The sequence below is a fragment of the Eulemur rufifrons genome, chromosome 19 (assembly GCF_041146395.1).
Source record: "Eulemur rufifrons isolate Redbay chromosome 19, OSU_ERuf_1, whole genome shotgun sequence".
NCBI classification, from domain to species: domain Eukaryota; kingdom Metazoa; phylum Chordata; class Mammalia; order Primates; family Lemuridae; genus Eulemur; species Eulemur rufifrons.
The window spans coordinates 109,927,142-109,941,553 of NC_091001.1; the positions used below are offsets into that span (position 1 = coordinate 109,927,142).

General features: G+C 38.2%; 1 protein-coding gene across 3 annotated transcripts in view; it reads left to right on the forward strand.

Annotated features, from left to right (window-relative positions):
- Positions 1 to 14,412, forward strand: part of KIDINS220 (kinase D interacting substrate 220) — a 104,636-nt gene that overhangs the window by 18,091 nt on the left and 72,133 nt on the right. For 2 of the 3 annotated variants that reach the window (XM_069494064.1, XM_069494065.1), the window contains exons 5-8: positions 1,897 to 1,995; positions 3,096 to 3,197; positions 7,944 to 8,042; positions 11,990 to 12,187. In XM_069494064.1, coding sequence (XP_069350165.1) covers positions 1,897 to 1,995; positions 3,096 to 3,197; positions 7,944 to 8,042; positions 11,990 to 12,187 — 498 coding nt within the window. The remainder of the gene's footprint in view (positions 1 to 1,896; positions 1,996 to 3,095; positions 3,198 to 7,943; positions 8,043 to 11,989; positions 12,188 to 14,412) is intronic. The other variant, XM_069494067.1, reaches the window with a different exon arrangement.

The following is a 14,412-nucleotide window of genomic DNA, read 5'->3' on the forward strand; positions in this document are numbered from 1 at the left end:
AACGTGATACCAGTATGTATCACTGGTGATGCTGACCTTGGTCTCTCGATCAAGATGCTGTCTGCCAGGTTTCTCCACTGGAAGGGTACTATTTTTCCCTTTGTAATTACTAAATATTTGTGGGAAGATACTTTGAGATGAAACGAATATCCTTTTTCTAATTAAACTTTCACTCATTTGTTTTATCATCCATTGATGAATCTTACCTGCAGCACTTAATACTGTGGTGTTATAATGTTGATTTTCTATTTCCCTCATTTATTCTACATTTGTTAATTAGAATTCTTCTATAAGGAAGAATAAATATATTTATTTATAAATATATATAATGTTTATATAAAATATATACTACATAAATATATAATATATTTATTATAAATATATATTTATATTTCATCATGGAAATACACATTACACACACACATATGTGTCAGTCCATCCTAATGGACTGATGGGTATTTGTTTTATTCTTTGAGTTATAATCCAGTGCTATAATCCATACTATACTTATTTTGTTGCTCACGTCCAGTTTTGGCCATTGAGATCTCCTTCAGGCTGGCTTCTGTGCCCTTTCAAAATTATCTGTCCTTTTAAAAAAAATTTTTTTTAAAGTACTTCCTTATTTTCTGGTACATCAAGATGCTTCAGGCTCATGCTCACTTTATATTTTCCCTGCCCTAGCACTGAAATCCACCAGTTTTCCAAGGAAGTCTGGCTCTTTTTATTGGAAAATGCTTAGAAACTAATGTCTAGGTGTCAGATGTACTTATTGCTAATGGGCTGTCACTGCTTCTAGTCCATCTCAGTGGATAGAAGTAGGAAATACATGTATGTGTATACTAACTCTGCATACGCATACATCTATCTCTGTATCTATCTATCTATCTGTATATACATACATATTTTAAAAAATCGGTCCTTATTGATACCTCTATCTTTCCTCTCCATATTCTTCATGTTTTGGTTGATTTTTAGAAACATGTACAGTAAAATTAACTCTATGATGTACACTTGATGGGTTTTGATGCATGTGCAGTGTCATGTGTCTGCACAGGCCCCTCACTTCAGTAGGCCCTCAGACTACTCCTTTGCATTCAACCCGCCACCCCCTCCCCAATCCCTGTCTGTTTGCCCTTTCTGCAGTTTTGCCTTTTCCAGCTTAGGGGAAGCATTTGAAACACGATCAGAAGGATTAAAGTATTTGTAGTCTCAGAACCAAATGTGGGTTGGTCCAAATACTGATTTAAAAAAGCCAAATAACGCATAATTCCTTGGTAAGATTTGATTATATTGGTCGCTTTTGTTGAATTGCATTATAGCTAAAGAGAAAGTCACTCTTGCAGCTTAGTAAATAAAACGTTTACCATGCTGTTAATTCTACGTAATGGCCTCGCCCACCCCTGAAGTCCTGATCACAGATCATTGCCTTAGTGTTTCCCTCTTTTAGCAAGAGGAACTCTAATGACTTGGGATTAACGGATGTGTTTAAATGCAGGAGTAGAGTATGGTTATTGGAATTCCTCTCTGGATAAAGTTTAGATTCATACAAGGAAAAGAATATCTAGGGACATTTAAAGTTTTCTAAAGAAAAGTTTTTAGACAGCCAAAATAAATCTTAGAAATTTGGCAGGGTCCAACATGAATGTTCCGTATTTCAATTTTCATGATATAGTACAAACTGTGGAGTGATCATTTGTGGACTTAAGAGATTTGGCTTATTTCATGTACTATTGTATATTTATATGGGGATTTAAAACTGCATACTATTATCTTCATAATACAAACATTGGTTTATAAATATATTCACAGAAAGAACATCATTAGTGGCATTATTATGCTTAAAGAAGATCCAAAATTTTATCTCCCTTCCCTTCCCCCCCTTTCTTTTTCCTTCAGGGAGGGTGGACTGCTCTCATGTGGGCGTGTTACAAAGGCCGTACTGCAGTAGTGGAGTTGCTTCTTTCTCACGGTGCCAATCCGAGTGTCACTGGTCTGGTAAGTGTTAATAAGAAATTCATTTGTGATATAAATGGTAAGTGTTCTTAGGGGTTTTTAAGGTTGATTATACTTCAAAGCAGATAGAAATTTTCTGAATCTTATTAAGCAATAATAATGTAGAATGTGCTTTCAAAACATAATGAGAATTTTTTTCTTAAGGTAAGTTTATTTCTCAATTTTTGTCCAACAAAAAGGCAGCTCTTAGAGTTTAAATACTAACTATATAACATTTCAAAAAGAGATTTTGAAATCTTTTTTTTTTTTTTTTTTTTGAGACAGAGTCTCACTTTGTTGCCCAGGCTAGAGTGAGTGCCGTGGCGTCAGCTTAGCTCACAGCAACCTCAGACTCCTCGGCTTAAGCGAGACTCCTGCCTCAGCCTCCCAAGTAGCTGGGACTACAGGCACGCGCCACTATGCCCGGCTAATTTTTCTATATATATTTTTAGTTGTCCATATAATTTCTTTCTATTTTTAGTGGAGACAGGGTCTCACTCTTGCTCAGGCTGGTCTCAAACTCCTGACCTTGAGCGATCACCCGCCTCGGCCTCCCAGAGTGCTAGGATTACAGGCGTGAGCCACTGCGCCTGGTCAAGATTTTGAAATCTTTAGTCATCTTCCTGTTTTTTTGTAATTGTGCATCCTTAAACTGAACTTCTTTAAAGAAAAGAGACATTTACAACATAACCATACCCTTTTTCTATATGTTCTGTTATAGATACTCACAATCCTCTTATTTTACTTTCTTCTAATTAGTATTGCCTCTTGACTAGATAATCACATTAGTATTGCCTCTTGACTAGATAAATCACACATTTATAAATATGTTCATGATGCGTTTATTTAAGGTTGAGTGCATCTTAGTTACCATTTATGTATTATGAGTATTATTAGTGTTTTTAAAGTGGAGAATAGTTTGTAACTTGATGTTTTTAAAAAAAATATTAGTTTGTGTTACTTCCTTTGATACTTACTTTACTTAGCAGATGTGTTTTGAATGTCCACCTAAAAAATTTTGTTTCTTTCCCTCCGTCCCTCACTTCTTTCCTTCTTACCTATCGATCTACCTATCTCCCTGCCTACCTACCTATCTATCCCAGCAGTACAGTGTTTACCCAATCATTTGGGCAGCAGGGAGAGGCCATGCTGATATAGTGCAACTTTTACTGCAAAATGGTGCTAAAGTCAACTGCTCTGATAAGGTAGGTCAGCACAGTCTTCCCAGGTTCCAGTCCATGTTATGTCCACTCAGTGTGTCAAGTTATAAGCATTTTATGTTTTTGTATATTAATATATTTTATGTAGATATGTACCTAATAGATAGATCCCTTATGTGTATTGTGTACTAAGTGTCCTTTTGATGTTTTTTATGTCACATTCATCATTCTCAAGAAAACAAACAGAGCTAATGGAATCCCTGTCTTCATTGTTTGAAGTTTTCTGTTGGAATGCTTGTTCCTACCTTAAGTCAGTCTGCTTTCTCTGTATTGTTGCTAGAATGATCTTTTTAAAATCAAGTTTGGTTATTTCTCTCTTGTGCTTAAAATCCCAAAGAACACTAAAGAACATCTCTGGTGTGATGGAAGAAGATAGGCCTTGCCTTCCTTTCTCTCCTTTCTCCTGCTTCTGTACCCCACAGCTCCTTGCACGCCAGCCCACCACGTGACCCGCAGCGTCCCATGCCTCTTCCTCGTCTGCCTTAGTTGCTTTTCATCTGTCAGCCTCAGCTCATTTGCCATCACCTCTAGAAAGCTCCCTAGAATGTTGTCCTATTCTGTTTTTTTTTAAATCTTTAACACGTACCTCAAATATTCAATAAGTACTTACCTAGTTATCTTACTCTTCCTTGTTTTTGGAGAGCTTTGATGGCTTTCACTGTTTCAGGATAAAGCCTAGGCTTCTCAGTTTGGCTTCAGCCATCCTTCCCAGGCTCACTTCTTGCCATTCCTTTTCATATATGCCGTGCTTTTAGATACAACAGCTTGTCTAACATTCGGTGAACTTAGCTGCTTTGTTTATTCTGTTCCCTCTGCTAGAAATGTTACCTCCTCTGTCTAATGAATTCTGATTTATTTTTCAAGGCTCATTTGAGGTGTTACCTTCTCCTTAACGTAGGTGCCCCTTCCTGTGTACTGTCAGTTTTGTCTGTGCATACTTTCATTTGTGTGTGTAACCTGTTGCCTTATAATGATTGATTTCTGCAGATTTCTTACCTCTAGAGTGTAAGTTTCATAAAGATAAGGAATGTCCTTTTTTTTTCTTTTTTGTGCCTCCATTATTTCCATTAGCTGTCTTAGAACTTAACACGTTGTTGGGGTAATCATATTCATTTCAGATTAATAACAATGTAGCTAAATACAGAAAAATAGCTATTATTTAAAGATTTGTTTTTTGTAATTGGAATAGATTCTGTGCATAAATTTCTTTAAGTGAAACAGTATTGCTTAACCTTATGGGGGTGTTGGAAATCATCCTTATCTTATCTGGATGGTGGTTATACAGGTGGATACGAAAGTAAAAAATCTTCAAAGTAGTACACTGAAAATTAGTATATTTTTTGCACTTTATGCATGTTATGCCTTATTTAAAAATATTGCATAAAATAATAGCTTAATGAGGAGTATAAGGAAGCTGTTGCAAATATTTATAATACAGCATTTAGAAATATTGTATTTTGTACTGTTTGCTAATTCAGGTTGACTGAGGTTTGAAGTATGTCTAAAATGGCGGCAAGTTCTGTTGATGTTTCTGATTTGACAATTTAATATGATGGAGAAACCTTTATTTTCTCCTACTGGCCTATAGAAAAATATTTATATGTAGCTTGGCATTCAAGGCTCTCCAGAATCAGGTATTATGCTACCTAACCTGTCATTCTTTAGCGTTTTGAGAAAATGTTTAGCACCTACTGTGTGCAGTGCCCTATACCCTTACTTAGCACAGGAGATACAAAAACAAAGAAGTAGTGATCTCTGTTCAGGGAAGCAGGGATGTAAGTGGGACATATAAAATGCAAAGGCGAAGGGTCAAGTGACTTAGGAGTTTGAAGATGGGATAATTCACTGATGGCTGAGCAGTCAGTAAAGACTGGATAGAACTGAGACTTATTCTAGACCTTGAGGAAAGGGTAGAGCTTACGTTAGTGAAGAGGAGGAGAGGAGATGAACTGGGCACAGGGGCAAATGAGAGCAAAAGCACCAGGGTGTCCTTTGTGTGGTGTGTTGAGCTGGCCTTGAATGGATGGTGTGGGTGGAGCGGGGCTGAGTGGTGCGGAGGGAGCTGAGAGGAGGAAGCTGGGGCACAGGTGGAGCCACCTTCAGGTGGGCCTTGGACACCCCACTGAAGAGGTTGGTCCTCTGCCCCGTAGACACAGAAAAGCACTGGGGAATCTAAGTAGTAGATTGGCACAAAGTGGTGTTTTAGAAAAATTAATGTGTGGTAGTGTATTGTGGGATGGATTGAAAACTAAGAGAACATTTTTATTGCCGACAGAAATAGGCAGGTTTCTATGCAAACTAATTTTTAGAGAAGGGGAGTGAAGTTCATTCTGGATGTGTTGACTTTGAAGTGGTGAGGCACCTGTACTTAGGGGCACCTGTAGTTAGGTGTCCTGCGAGATAGGGGACCTGGAGGCGTGGGCTGCTGGTGATGAAGGGCTTACGCAGGTGATTCTGAAATTTGTGAGTGTGGATTGATAACTGAGATCAGTAGCATTGCAGTGCTGTGAGCAAAGGGCTGATTGTTAGGAGTGTCTGCAGAGGTAGGAGAATTTGGCTGGCTGAACGTCAAAGGTGATGAACGAATTGAAAGTTCAAGTTGGAAGGGACAGTCAGTTTAGTTCAGAGTACTGCAGGGCTTTCAGGAAGGAAAGAAAGAACTGGGTAAAAGATCTTTAGATCTGGGGTTTAGGTGACTATCAGTGACCTCAGGGATGGTGGTTTTTTAATGTTTATAACAAATTAGTTTTCAAGGGGGTTTTGGTAAGGAATTATAAATTATTTTGAAAAATTTGAAAGAAAGAACGACTAGTATCTTAAGAGAGTAGCTTGTTGGAAAAGTTTGTTAGGATAGGAGAGGCCTAAATTGAAGGGACCTAAATCAGAGACCTAACGTGAAGAGGGACTAAGAAGAAAAGACTGAAGATGTGGGAGGAGATTGAGTGAGGTTCTAGGTGAAACGGGAAGGTGGTAGGATCGTGAATACACATGAAGAGATTAGGTTTGGGAGGGATAGAGGCCAGAATTTGAGAAGAGAAGAGAGAGCCTCATTGAGGTAGTTCTGAGTGCTGACTCCAGAGCTGTTTTGAAGTAGACAGGAACAAGGTGAGGGATGGTCTTGCTGGATGTCAGAAATTCTTTTTCATGATGAAAGTGAGATTGTCTGTGGAACATAGGGGTGAGGCCAGCTGGCTAATGTGATGGGGTGGGAGAAAGAATAGAAATTATGACTTGTAATGTTGTATTGTTCAGTTTTACAAGAAGGGCAAAAATCAAATGTAATAGGTGTTCAAAGGATGAGAGCTTAATTATAATTAGTATATTTAAAAAAGGTTTTATAAAAGGTCAGTGTCTATGTGTGTTATTTTTGAGGATATCTCAGATCTTGATTTATAAGGTTAGGGAAGGCATTTTAGCCAGAGAAAATGTTATCCACAAGGGAGGAGGCTAGAAAAGGGAATTTAATTCTGGGAGAAGACTACAGATGCAGGAGGGAAGTTGGGAATTTACTCCTCTACTCCGTATTCCGCCTCTCTAAGCCTGCTTTGAGGCAGTGGCCATAACTGTTTCCCTTTCATTATTACTTTCTTCCTTTTTGTTGGGCGCCTGCTCCCGTGTGCTGTCTTGGCAGCCTTGTGATTTTGGCTGTCACGAGGTCCCATCCATCAAGGAAGAGTGCCCAGGGCTACAACCTTCAACAGCGTGGTTGCTGGGGTGTCTGACATAATTTATAGCATGGCACTGCTCAATGTAGTAACCACTAGCCACATATGGCTACTTAGACTTAATTAAAATGAAATAAGATAAAAATTCATTTCCTCAGTCACACTAGCCATATATCAAGTGCTTAATAGTCGTATTTGACTGGTGACTACTATATCAGGCAGCACAGAATTATAGAGCATTTCTATCAACACAGAAAGTTCTACTGGACAGGGCTGCCCTAGAGAGTAGATGTTCATTAAATATTCATTTCTGTCTGTGGGCTCCCAGGTACCTAAAGGTCACTGTGGGTATTGATATGTCTGTTGATTGACAGACACCCAAAGGTACAGCATTGCCTTTGTGTGTGATTTATATTCTCTGATGCCTTTTCAATCATGTTTCAGGGAAAGGTGCTTTTGAGTGCAGTTTCTAGGCTGAAGTTGTCATGTACAAAGGCTGATTTTGATTTTGGCTGGGGGTGGTGGTTAAGAGCACAGACTCTGCAGCCAGACTTGTTGGGTTCATGGGTCTTTCTTGTTCCGCCACTTGATAGCTTTCTGACTTTAGCCTGTTGATTAACATCGCAGGGTTGCAGTTTCCTCATCTGTGAAAATGTGGTATCATGAATTGTACTTACTCTTGTGGTAAGGATTATGTGTGTTAACCCATGTAAAGTAGTTAGAACTAATTTAGTTTGGCACTTGGATGTTACTATTTTCACCTGCAATCAGTCTGTTGGACATTCTATTTCATGAGATATGTGAATTGAAAATTTGGGGCTGTATGATTTTATGATGGAAAAATTGTCACTCATAAAAGTTAAAAAGATACTTCATGCAGTTGTTAATCATCTGTTCAGGAGAAATAAATTGGGAGAAATAGTATTTATCTAGGATTAAAATTATGATTAGTGTATGCAGTTATCTAAGAATACTCAAGAGTATGATTTTTATTAAAATTCATGTTGAGAGATAGATTCTTTTAGTATACCTCTGATAATTTTAAATTTATTGTTTGTTTTCACAGTATGGAACCACCCCTTTGGTTTGGGCAGCAAGAAAGGGTCATTTGGAATGCGTGAAACATTTATTGGCCATGGGAGCTGACGTTGATCAAGAAGGAGCTGTAAGTATCTTATATTTTAACTCCTGGTGATATAGATATATTTTTGATTTTAAAAGAAAGACTGTTTTTCCTTAGTATTAATATATGTCTGGGAAAATTTCTCTCTAATTCTTGAATGATAGTGACTTAGGAAAACATGCATTTTCTTTCTTTTATCCTAAATGTGTTACATTATGAATATTATGGGCTATAAATATATGCTTTTAAGGATCTATTGCTAATGCATATAAATTTTGTGAGGCTGAAAGTATTGTTAATGGAAAAAGACCCAAACTCTGTAAAATAATTCAAAGAGGCTATTCTGAGCCAAATATGTGTGACCATGGCCTGGAGAGCCACGCCCAGGAAGCCTTGAGCAAGTGGTCTTGCTGTGGTTGGGTTTTATACATTTCAGGGAGGCAGGAATGACACGTAAAGTCATAGATCAATACATGGAAGTAGTACATTGGTTTGGCCCAAAAAGGTAGGACATCTCGAAGCAGGGGATTACAGGTTATAGGTGAGTTTAAAGATTCTTTGATTTGTAATTGGTTAAAGAAGTGAAGCTTTGTCTAAAGGCTCAGAATGTTTTAAGTTAAGGAAGTCTATTAATCAGAGACAAACCATCGGACATATGCCCAGACTCAAGTGATCTGTTAAGTAAATTGATGACTTGCAGGTATGGTTTAAGCTTTACCTTGTATAGCTTTAGGCCTGTTAATGAGTTGCAAAGGATATCTACAAGAGAGGAGGTGGGCATGATGAGGCATGTCTGACCTCCCTTCTCAAGGCCAGCAACTCGGCTTTAGGGTATTTCTTAGGTCCCCTTGCCAAGAGAGAGTCCATTCAGTCAGCTGAGGGGCTTAAGATTTTATTTTAGTTCACAGTATAAATAATAACTTTTAGCAATATTAGTATGATATTATGATATATTTACAGTCATGTGTCACTTAACAATGGGGATACATTCTGAAAAATGTGTTGTTAGGTGATTCTACCCTTATGTAAAAGTCATAGAATGTACTTACTCAAACCTAGATGGTAGAGCACACCTAGGTTATATGGCATAGCCTATTGCTCTACAAACCTGGACAGCAAGTTACTGTACTATACACACTGTAGGCAATTGTAATACAATGGTATGTATTTGTACATCTAAACATAGCTAAACATAGAAAAGGTACAGGAATCGGTATTATAATCTTATGAGACCACCATTGTATATGCAGTCCGTCATTGGCCAAAATGTGTTGCACATGACTATATTTTGGTTTTTGTCTGTGGTTCCTAGCTCATTGCTCGTTTGTAATTTCCTAAGGGACTAGAGCAATGAGAGTATCTTTTGTTAAAATGTTTTGCCTTTTGTGCTTGGTTTTTGAAACAGTTCCTTGAGTAATAAAGGTGAAAGACAGTCTTTTGTTACTTAAAACAAGTCCCTTTCAGCCACACCTGAGTTCATGTTAATGAGGTGATTTTTAGAAAGCCCCTGGATAACCACACGCTGGGGGGGCTGGTTGTGAGGGGAACAAACTGTGTACTCAGAGGGTTGGAACTCACTACCCCACGCTCCCACCTCTGGGGAGAGGAGAGGGGCTGAAGGCTGAGTTGATCACCAGCGGCCAATGATTTAGTCAATCATGCCTTCATAATGAAGCCTCCGTAAGAACCCAAAGGGACTGAGTTCAGGGTGCTTCCAGGAAGGTGAACAAGAACACATCCTTGTGCCAGGAGGGTGGCATACCCCAACTTTATGGGGACAAAAGCTTCTGTTTTCGGGACCCTTCCAGACCTCATCCTGTGTATCCCTTCATCTCCGTGCTCATTCGTATCCTTTAAAATATCCTTTATAATAAACTGGTAAATGTTAAGTAAGCCTGAGTTCTGTTCTGTAAGCCACTCTAGCAAATTAATAGAACCCAAGGAGAGGGTTGTGGCAACTCTGATTTATAGCCAGTCGGTCAGAAGCACAGGTAAAACAACCTGAAGATTTCAGTTGGCATTGAAATGTAGGGGCTGTCTTGGGGACTTAGCTCTCAACCTGTGGGATCTGTCGCTATTTCCAGGTAGGTAGTGTCAGAATTGAATTGCAGAATACCTAGCTAGTGTCTGCTGCAGAACTGATTGCTTGCTTGGTGGGTGGGGAAAAACTTCCACACATTTGGTCACCAAAAGTATTTTGTGTTGTGAGAGTATAAAAGAAAACTGAGTTTGTATTCTTCTACACTTAGTATAAATTGTTTAAAGAAATGTTCAAATAGTTTTTGATATTAGTCATGGAAAAAGTAATGCTCCACTAAAGTACATTTTCTTTAAAAAATTTAATATTGTAATTTTTTGGATATTTTCAGCTGTGCCATATTTTCTGTCATCAATAAACAGATTTTAAAAAAATCAGAAATCAGCCTTCAAAACCTTAAAGCTTAAAAACTGGTTAAAGACATCTTATTGACTAGCAGTTATGAATTCCTTATTGAGCACCTGCTGTATATCCCCCTGTGCCAAGTGTGTCGGGGAAACTGGAGAAGCCTAACGAATTGCTTTTCCCTTGAGCTTACAGGAATACAGTCAAAGGAAACAACATTTATGCACAGGAAACAGTTAACATTATACAGACTACTATTTGTAGAAGTATTATATTATGTAAGATGGACTGTAAAGAATTCTGAGAAGAGATACTACCAAGTCTCTGGCTATAATTAACTAAGGATAAACTCTTTCTATTGGCATATCAACCAATTCCTCCTGTTTTCCATGTTGGCAGAGAAGCTACTAATTGCCGACCTTGAAGCCATGTGTACTGTTTTCATGCCGTGTGGAGACAGCATGATCTATAGGCAGCTGTGAACATCACACCTTCCACTTTCATCCTTTCTGGACAGTTGGTCAAGTGGATGACTGGCTTGTCTCTATGGTGACTGACTGCCAAAGGATTTGAAAAGCTGTGTTGTTTTAATATGGAGAGAATGACAGCTTAGTTTTGGGGGCTGATCTAATAATTGAAATATTTCTATAAGGAAATCATATGACATCTTAAAGTAAATCAGCATCTCAAGAAGCAATTTTTTTCTTTTTTTTTTGGAGACAGAGTCTTGCTCTGTCACCTGGTCTAGAGTGGAGTGGCGTCATCATAGCTCACTGCAACCTCAAGCTTCTAGACTCAAACAATCCTCCCATCTCAGCCTCCTGAGTAACTGGAACTACAGGCGTGTCTGCATGCCTGGCTATTTTTTTTTCTAGTTTTAATTGAGCAGGATCTTGCTCTTGCTCAGGTTTGTCTTGAACTCCTGACCTCAAGCAGTCCTCCCACCTCGGCCTCCCACAGTGCTAGGATTACAGGTGTGAGCCACCGTGCCTGGCCTCAAGAAGCAATTTTAACATGTCTGGTAATGAGCCAGATTCTTCTGTTAGGTGATTTATTGCTATAAAATAGATATGCAGTTTTTAAAAGAATGACTTCAGACAGTTTTTGAAGTGTGGTTTCTAGATCACTGTAAAAGACAGTATATATTATACTTTTCTTGAAATATCCTATAGCTATTAATTCAGTGTTTAACTTCAGTTTTTCATATGAGTTTTATTATAAAGAAGTCTTAGTTTGAAGTCTAATTTACCTTACTCTGGATTATTTAATTTAGAATGTGTTTAATTTAGTCACCATGTCAACTATTTTATTCTTAATTATGTTAGTGAGAGGGTTTGTTCATTGTAAATGACTCCAGTTTCAGATTATCATTTAAAAAATTATAATAATAGTTCTAATGGCTCAAGAGAATTAATGTATCTTCAAAAACAAAATATGCCTCCTGGCCATTTTTGGTATATGTCTGGTTGTTTGTATTGGCATTTTATTATCAGAAATGAATGCAATAATAGGCATCTATTTGAAAACACCTGTTTTATGATTATGGAATACATTGTGTATTTTCTAGACTATACTAATTTCTTGGGCTTGCTTTTTTCTTTTTTAGAATTCAATGACTGCACTTATTGTGGCAGTAAAAGGAGGGTACACACAGTCAGTAAAAGAAATTTTAAAGAGGAATCCAAATGTCAATTTAACAGATAAGGATGGAAATACAGCTTTGATGATTGCATCAAAGGAGGGACACACGGAGATTGTACAGGATCTGCTGGACGCTGGAACATACGTGAACATACCTGACAGGGTAGGCTGCCTGTTTCATATTGCCTTGTAGTGGTGAAGTGGATAGAAGGTTTCTTTAATTGCCTCTTACCACCTTTCAGGATTCTTCATGCATGAGATAAACTTGTTTTAAGATAAGTTTCATTTCCACCTTTAAAACTAGCAAGTTAAAAATTATTCAATCTTTTTGAATACTTTTTGCTTGTCAAAAAATTTTGTTACTGAAAACGTCACATATACATCTGTAACTGTCCTTGATGTACATCACTGAAGGCGGTGTTCATGGCTCGGGTTAGTTATTGTTCCAGGGCTTTAAGTACCACTGTTTCCCCTTAAGATTTTCACAGTTCTTTCTGTTGTCCTCACTTCTCTGAGCTTCACACTTAAATATCCAACTCTACCTGAACTCTCCACTTGAATGTCCACTTGGCTTCTTAAGGCAAATAGATGACCTTTTTTTTCACCCCAAACCTGCTTTTTTGTTTAGTCTTGTCTGTCTCAGCAAGTGGTACAACCATCCACTCTGTTGTTAAAGCCCCAAGTCATGTGCATTAGCCGTGATTTCTGTCTTCCCTCACCTACCCCATCCAGTTCTCCAGCACATTCTGTTGACTCCAAAACATCTCCTTCATCTCCACCATCACCTGCCCTGCCCAAGCCACCGTCTCCCATGTTATAGCAATAACATCGCATCTGGGTTCTCTTGTTGCCTCTACTTTATTCTTCACCCTGTTCTCAGAGCAGTCTTTAAAACAATAACTCTCTCATGTAACCCTTTGTTTAAAGCCATCCAAGACTTCTTCCTGCATTTAGGATAAACGTTACCTTTTTAGTTTATAGGTGCTACATAGCATTGTCTTTGCCTCCCTCTTGTCCTCATTTTATACCACTCTTCCCCGTTTCAATAGGTTGCAGACATTTAGTGCCTTTCCCCTTTTGAACACACTGATCTCGTTCCTGCCCTGTGGACTTTGCACCAACTGTGCTCTCAGCTGGGTGCTGACCTTCAAATGCTGGCTCCTTGTCATCCCCCTCAGCTTAAATGTTACCTCCTCTGAAAGGTCTTCTTCTACTACCCAGTCCATACTAACTACTGGGTCACTTTCTATCACATTACCCTATTTTAACTTTTTTTGCGTAGCATTTGTGTAATTTTTTGTTTATTGTATATTGGCTTTCACCGCCAGACTGTAAATTCTCCCAGAGCTGGGACCTTGTCTATCTTGTTTCCCCTTGCCTAGCATGGTGCATGGCACATTGTAAGCAGCGAAACATTGGTAACCTTTTGTTAATTTACTAGTCTGCACCCATGTTAATGCTAACATTCTCAACTAAGAGTTGTCTGCCTTGGGTTTATTTCTGCTATTAATGTGGTATTTAAGACACTACACTGTGGTGCTAAACTTAACAAGTCTCGAGGACCTGCCTCTTGATTTATAGCACATCGGGGCCCTTTAAGGATTGAATTGAACTGCAGCTCCTGAGCTCACCCAACCCAAAAGGCTACAACTGATTTATAATTTAGCAGCAAATAAAATATTTATGCCATTTGCCAAAATAACCATTTCCAGTATTCGAAGTAATGAGAAGCGATAATTAAAAATGATGGTTGCCTCTCACAAAAATCAAATCACGGTGGATAACAGACTTAAACCTTAGGCGTGATACAATCAGAATTCTAGAAGAAAATGTAGGAAAGACTCTTACAGACATTGGCCTAGGCAAAGAATTTATGAAGAAGACCCCCAAGGCAATCACAGCAGCAACAAAAATAAATGAATGGGACATGATTAAATTAAAAAGCTTCTGCACAGCCAAAGAAACAGTCCAGAGAATAAACAGACCACCTACAGAATGGGAAAAAATTTTTGCATACTACACATCAGATAAAGGACTGATAACAAGAATCTATTTAGAACTCAGGAAAATCAGCAAGAAAAAATCAAGCAACCCTATCAAAAAGTGGGCAAAGGACATGAATAGAAATTTTTCAAAAGAAGATATAAAAATGGCTAACAAACATATGAAAAAGTGTTCAACATCTCTAATCATCAGGGAAATGCAAATCAAAACCACAATGAGATATCACTTAACCCCAGTGAGAATGGCCTTTATCAAAAAAACCCAAAACAACACATGTTGGCGCAGGTGTGGAGAGACAGGAACACTAATACACTGCTGGTGGGACTGCAAACTAGTGCAACCCCTGTGGAAAGCATTATGGAGGTATCTTTTTTTTTTTTTTTT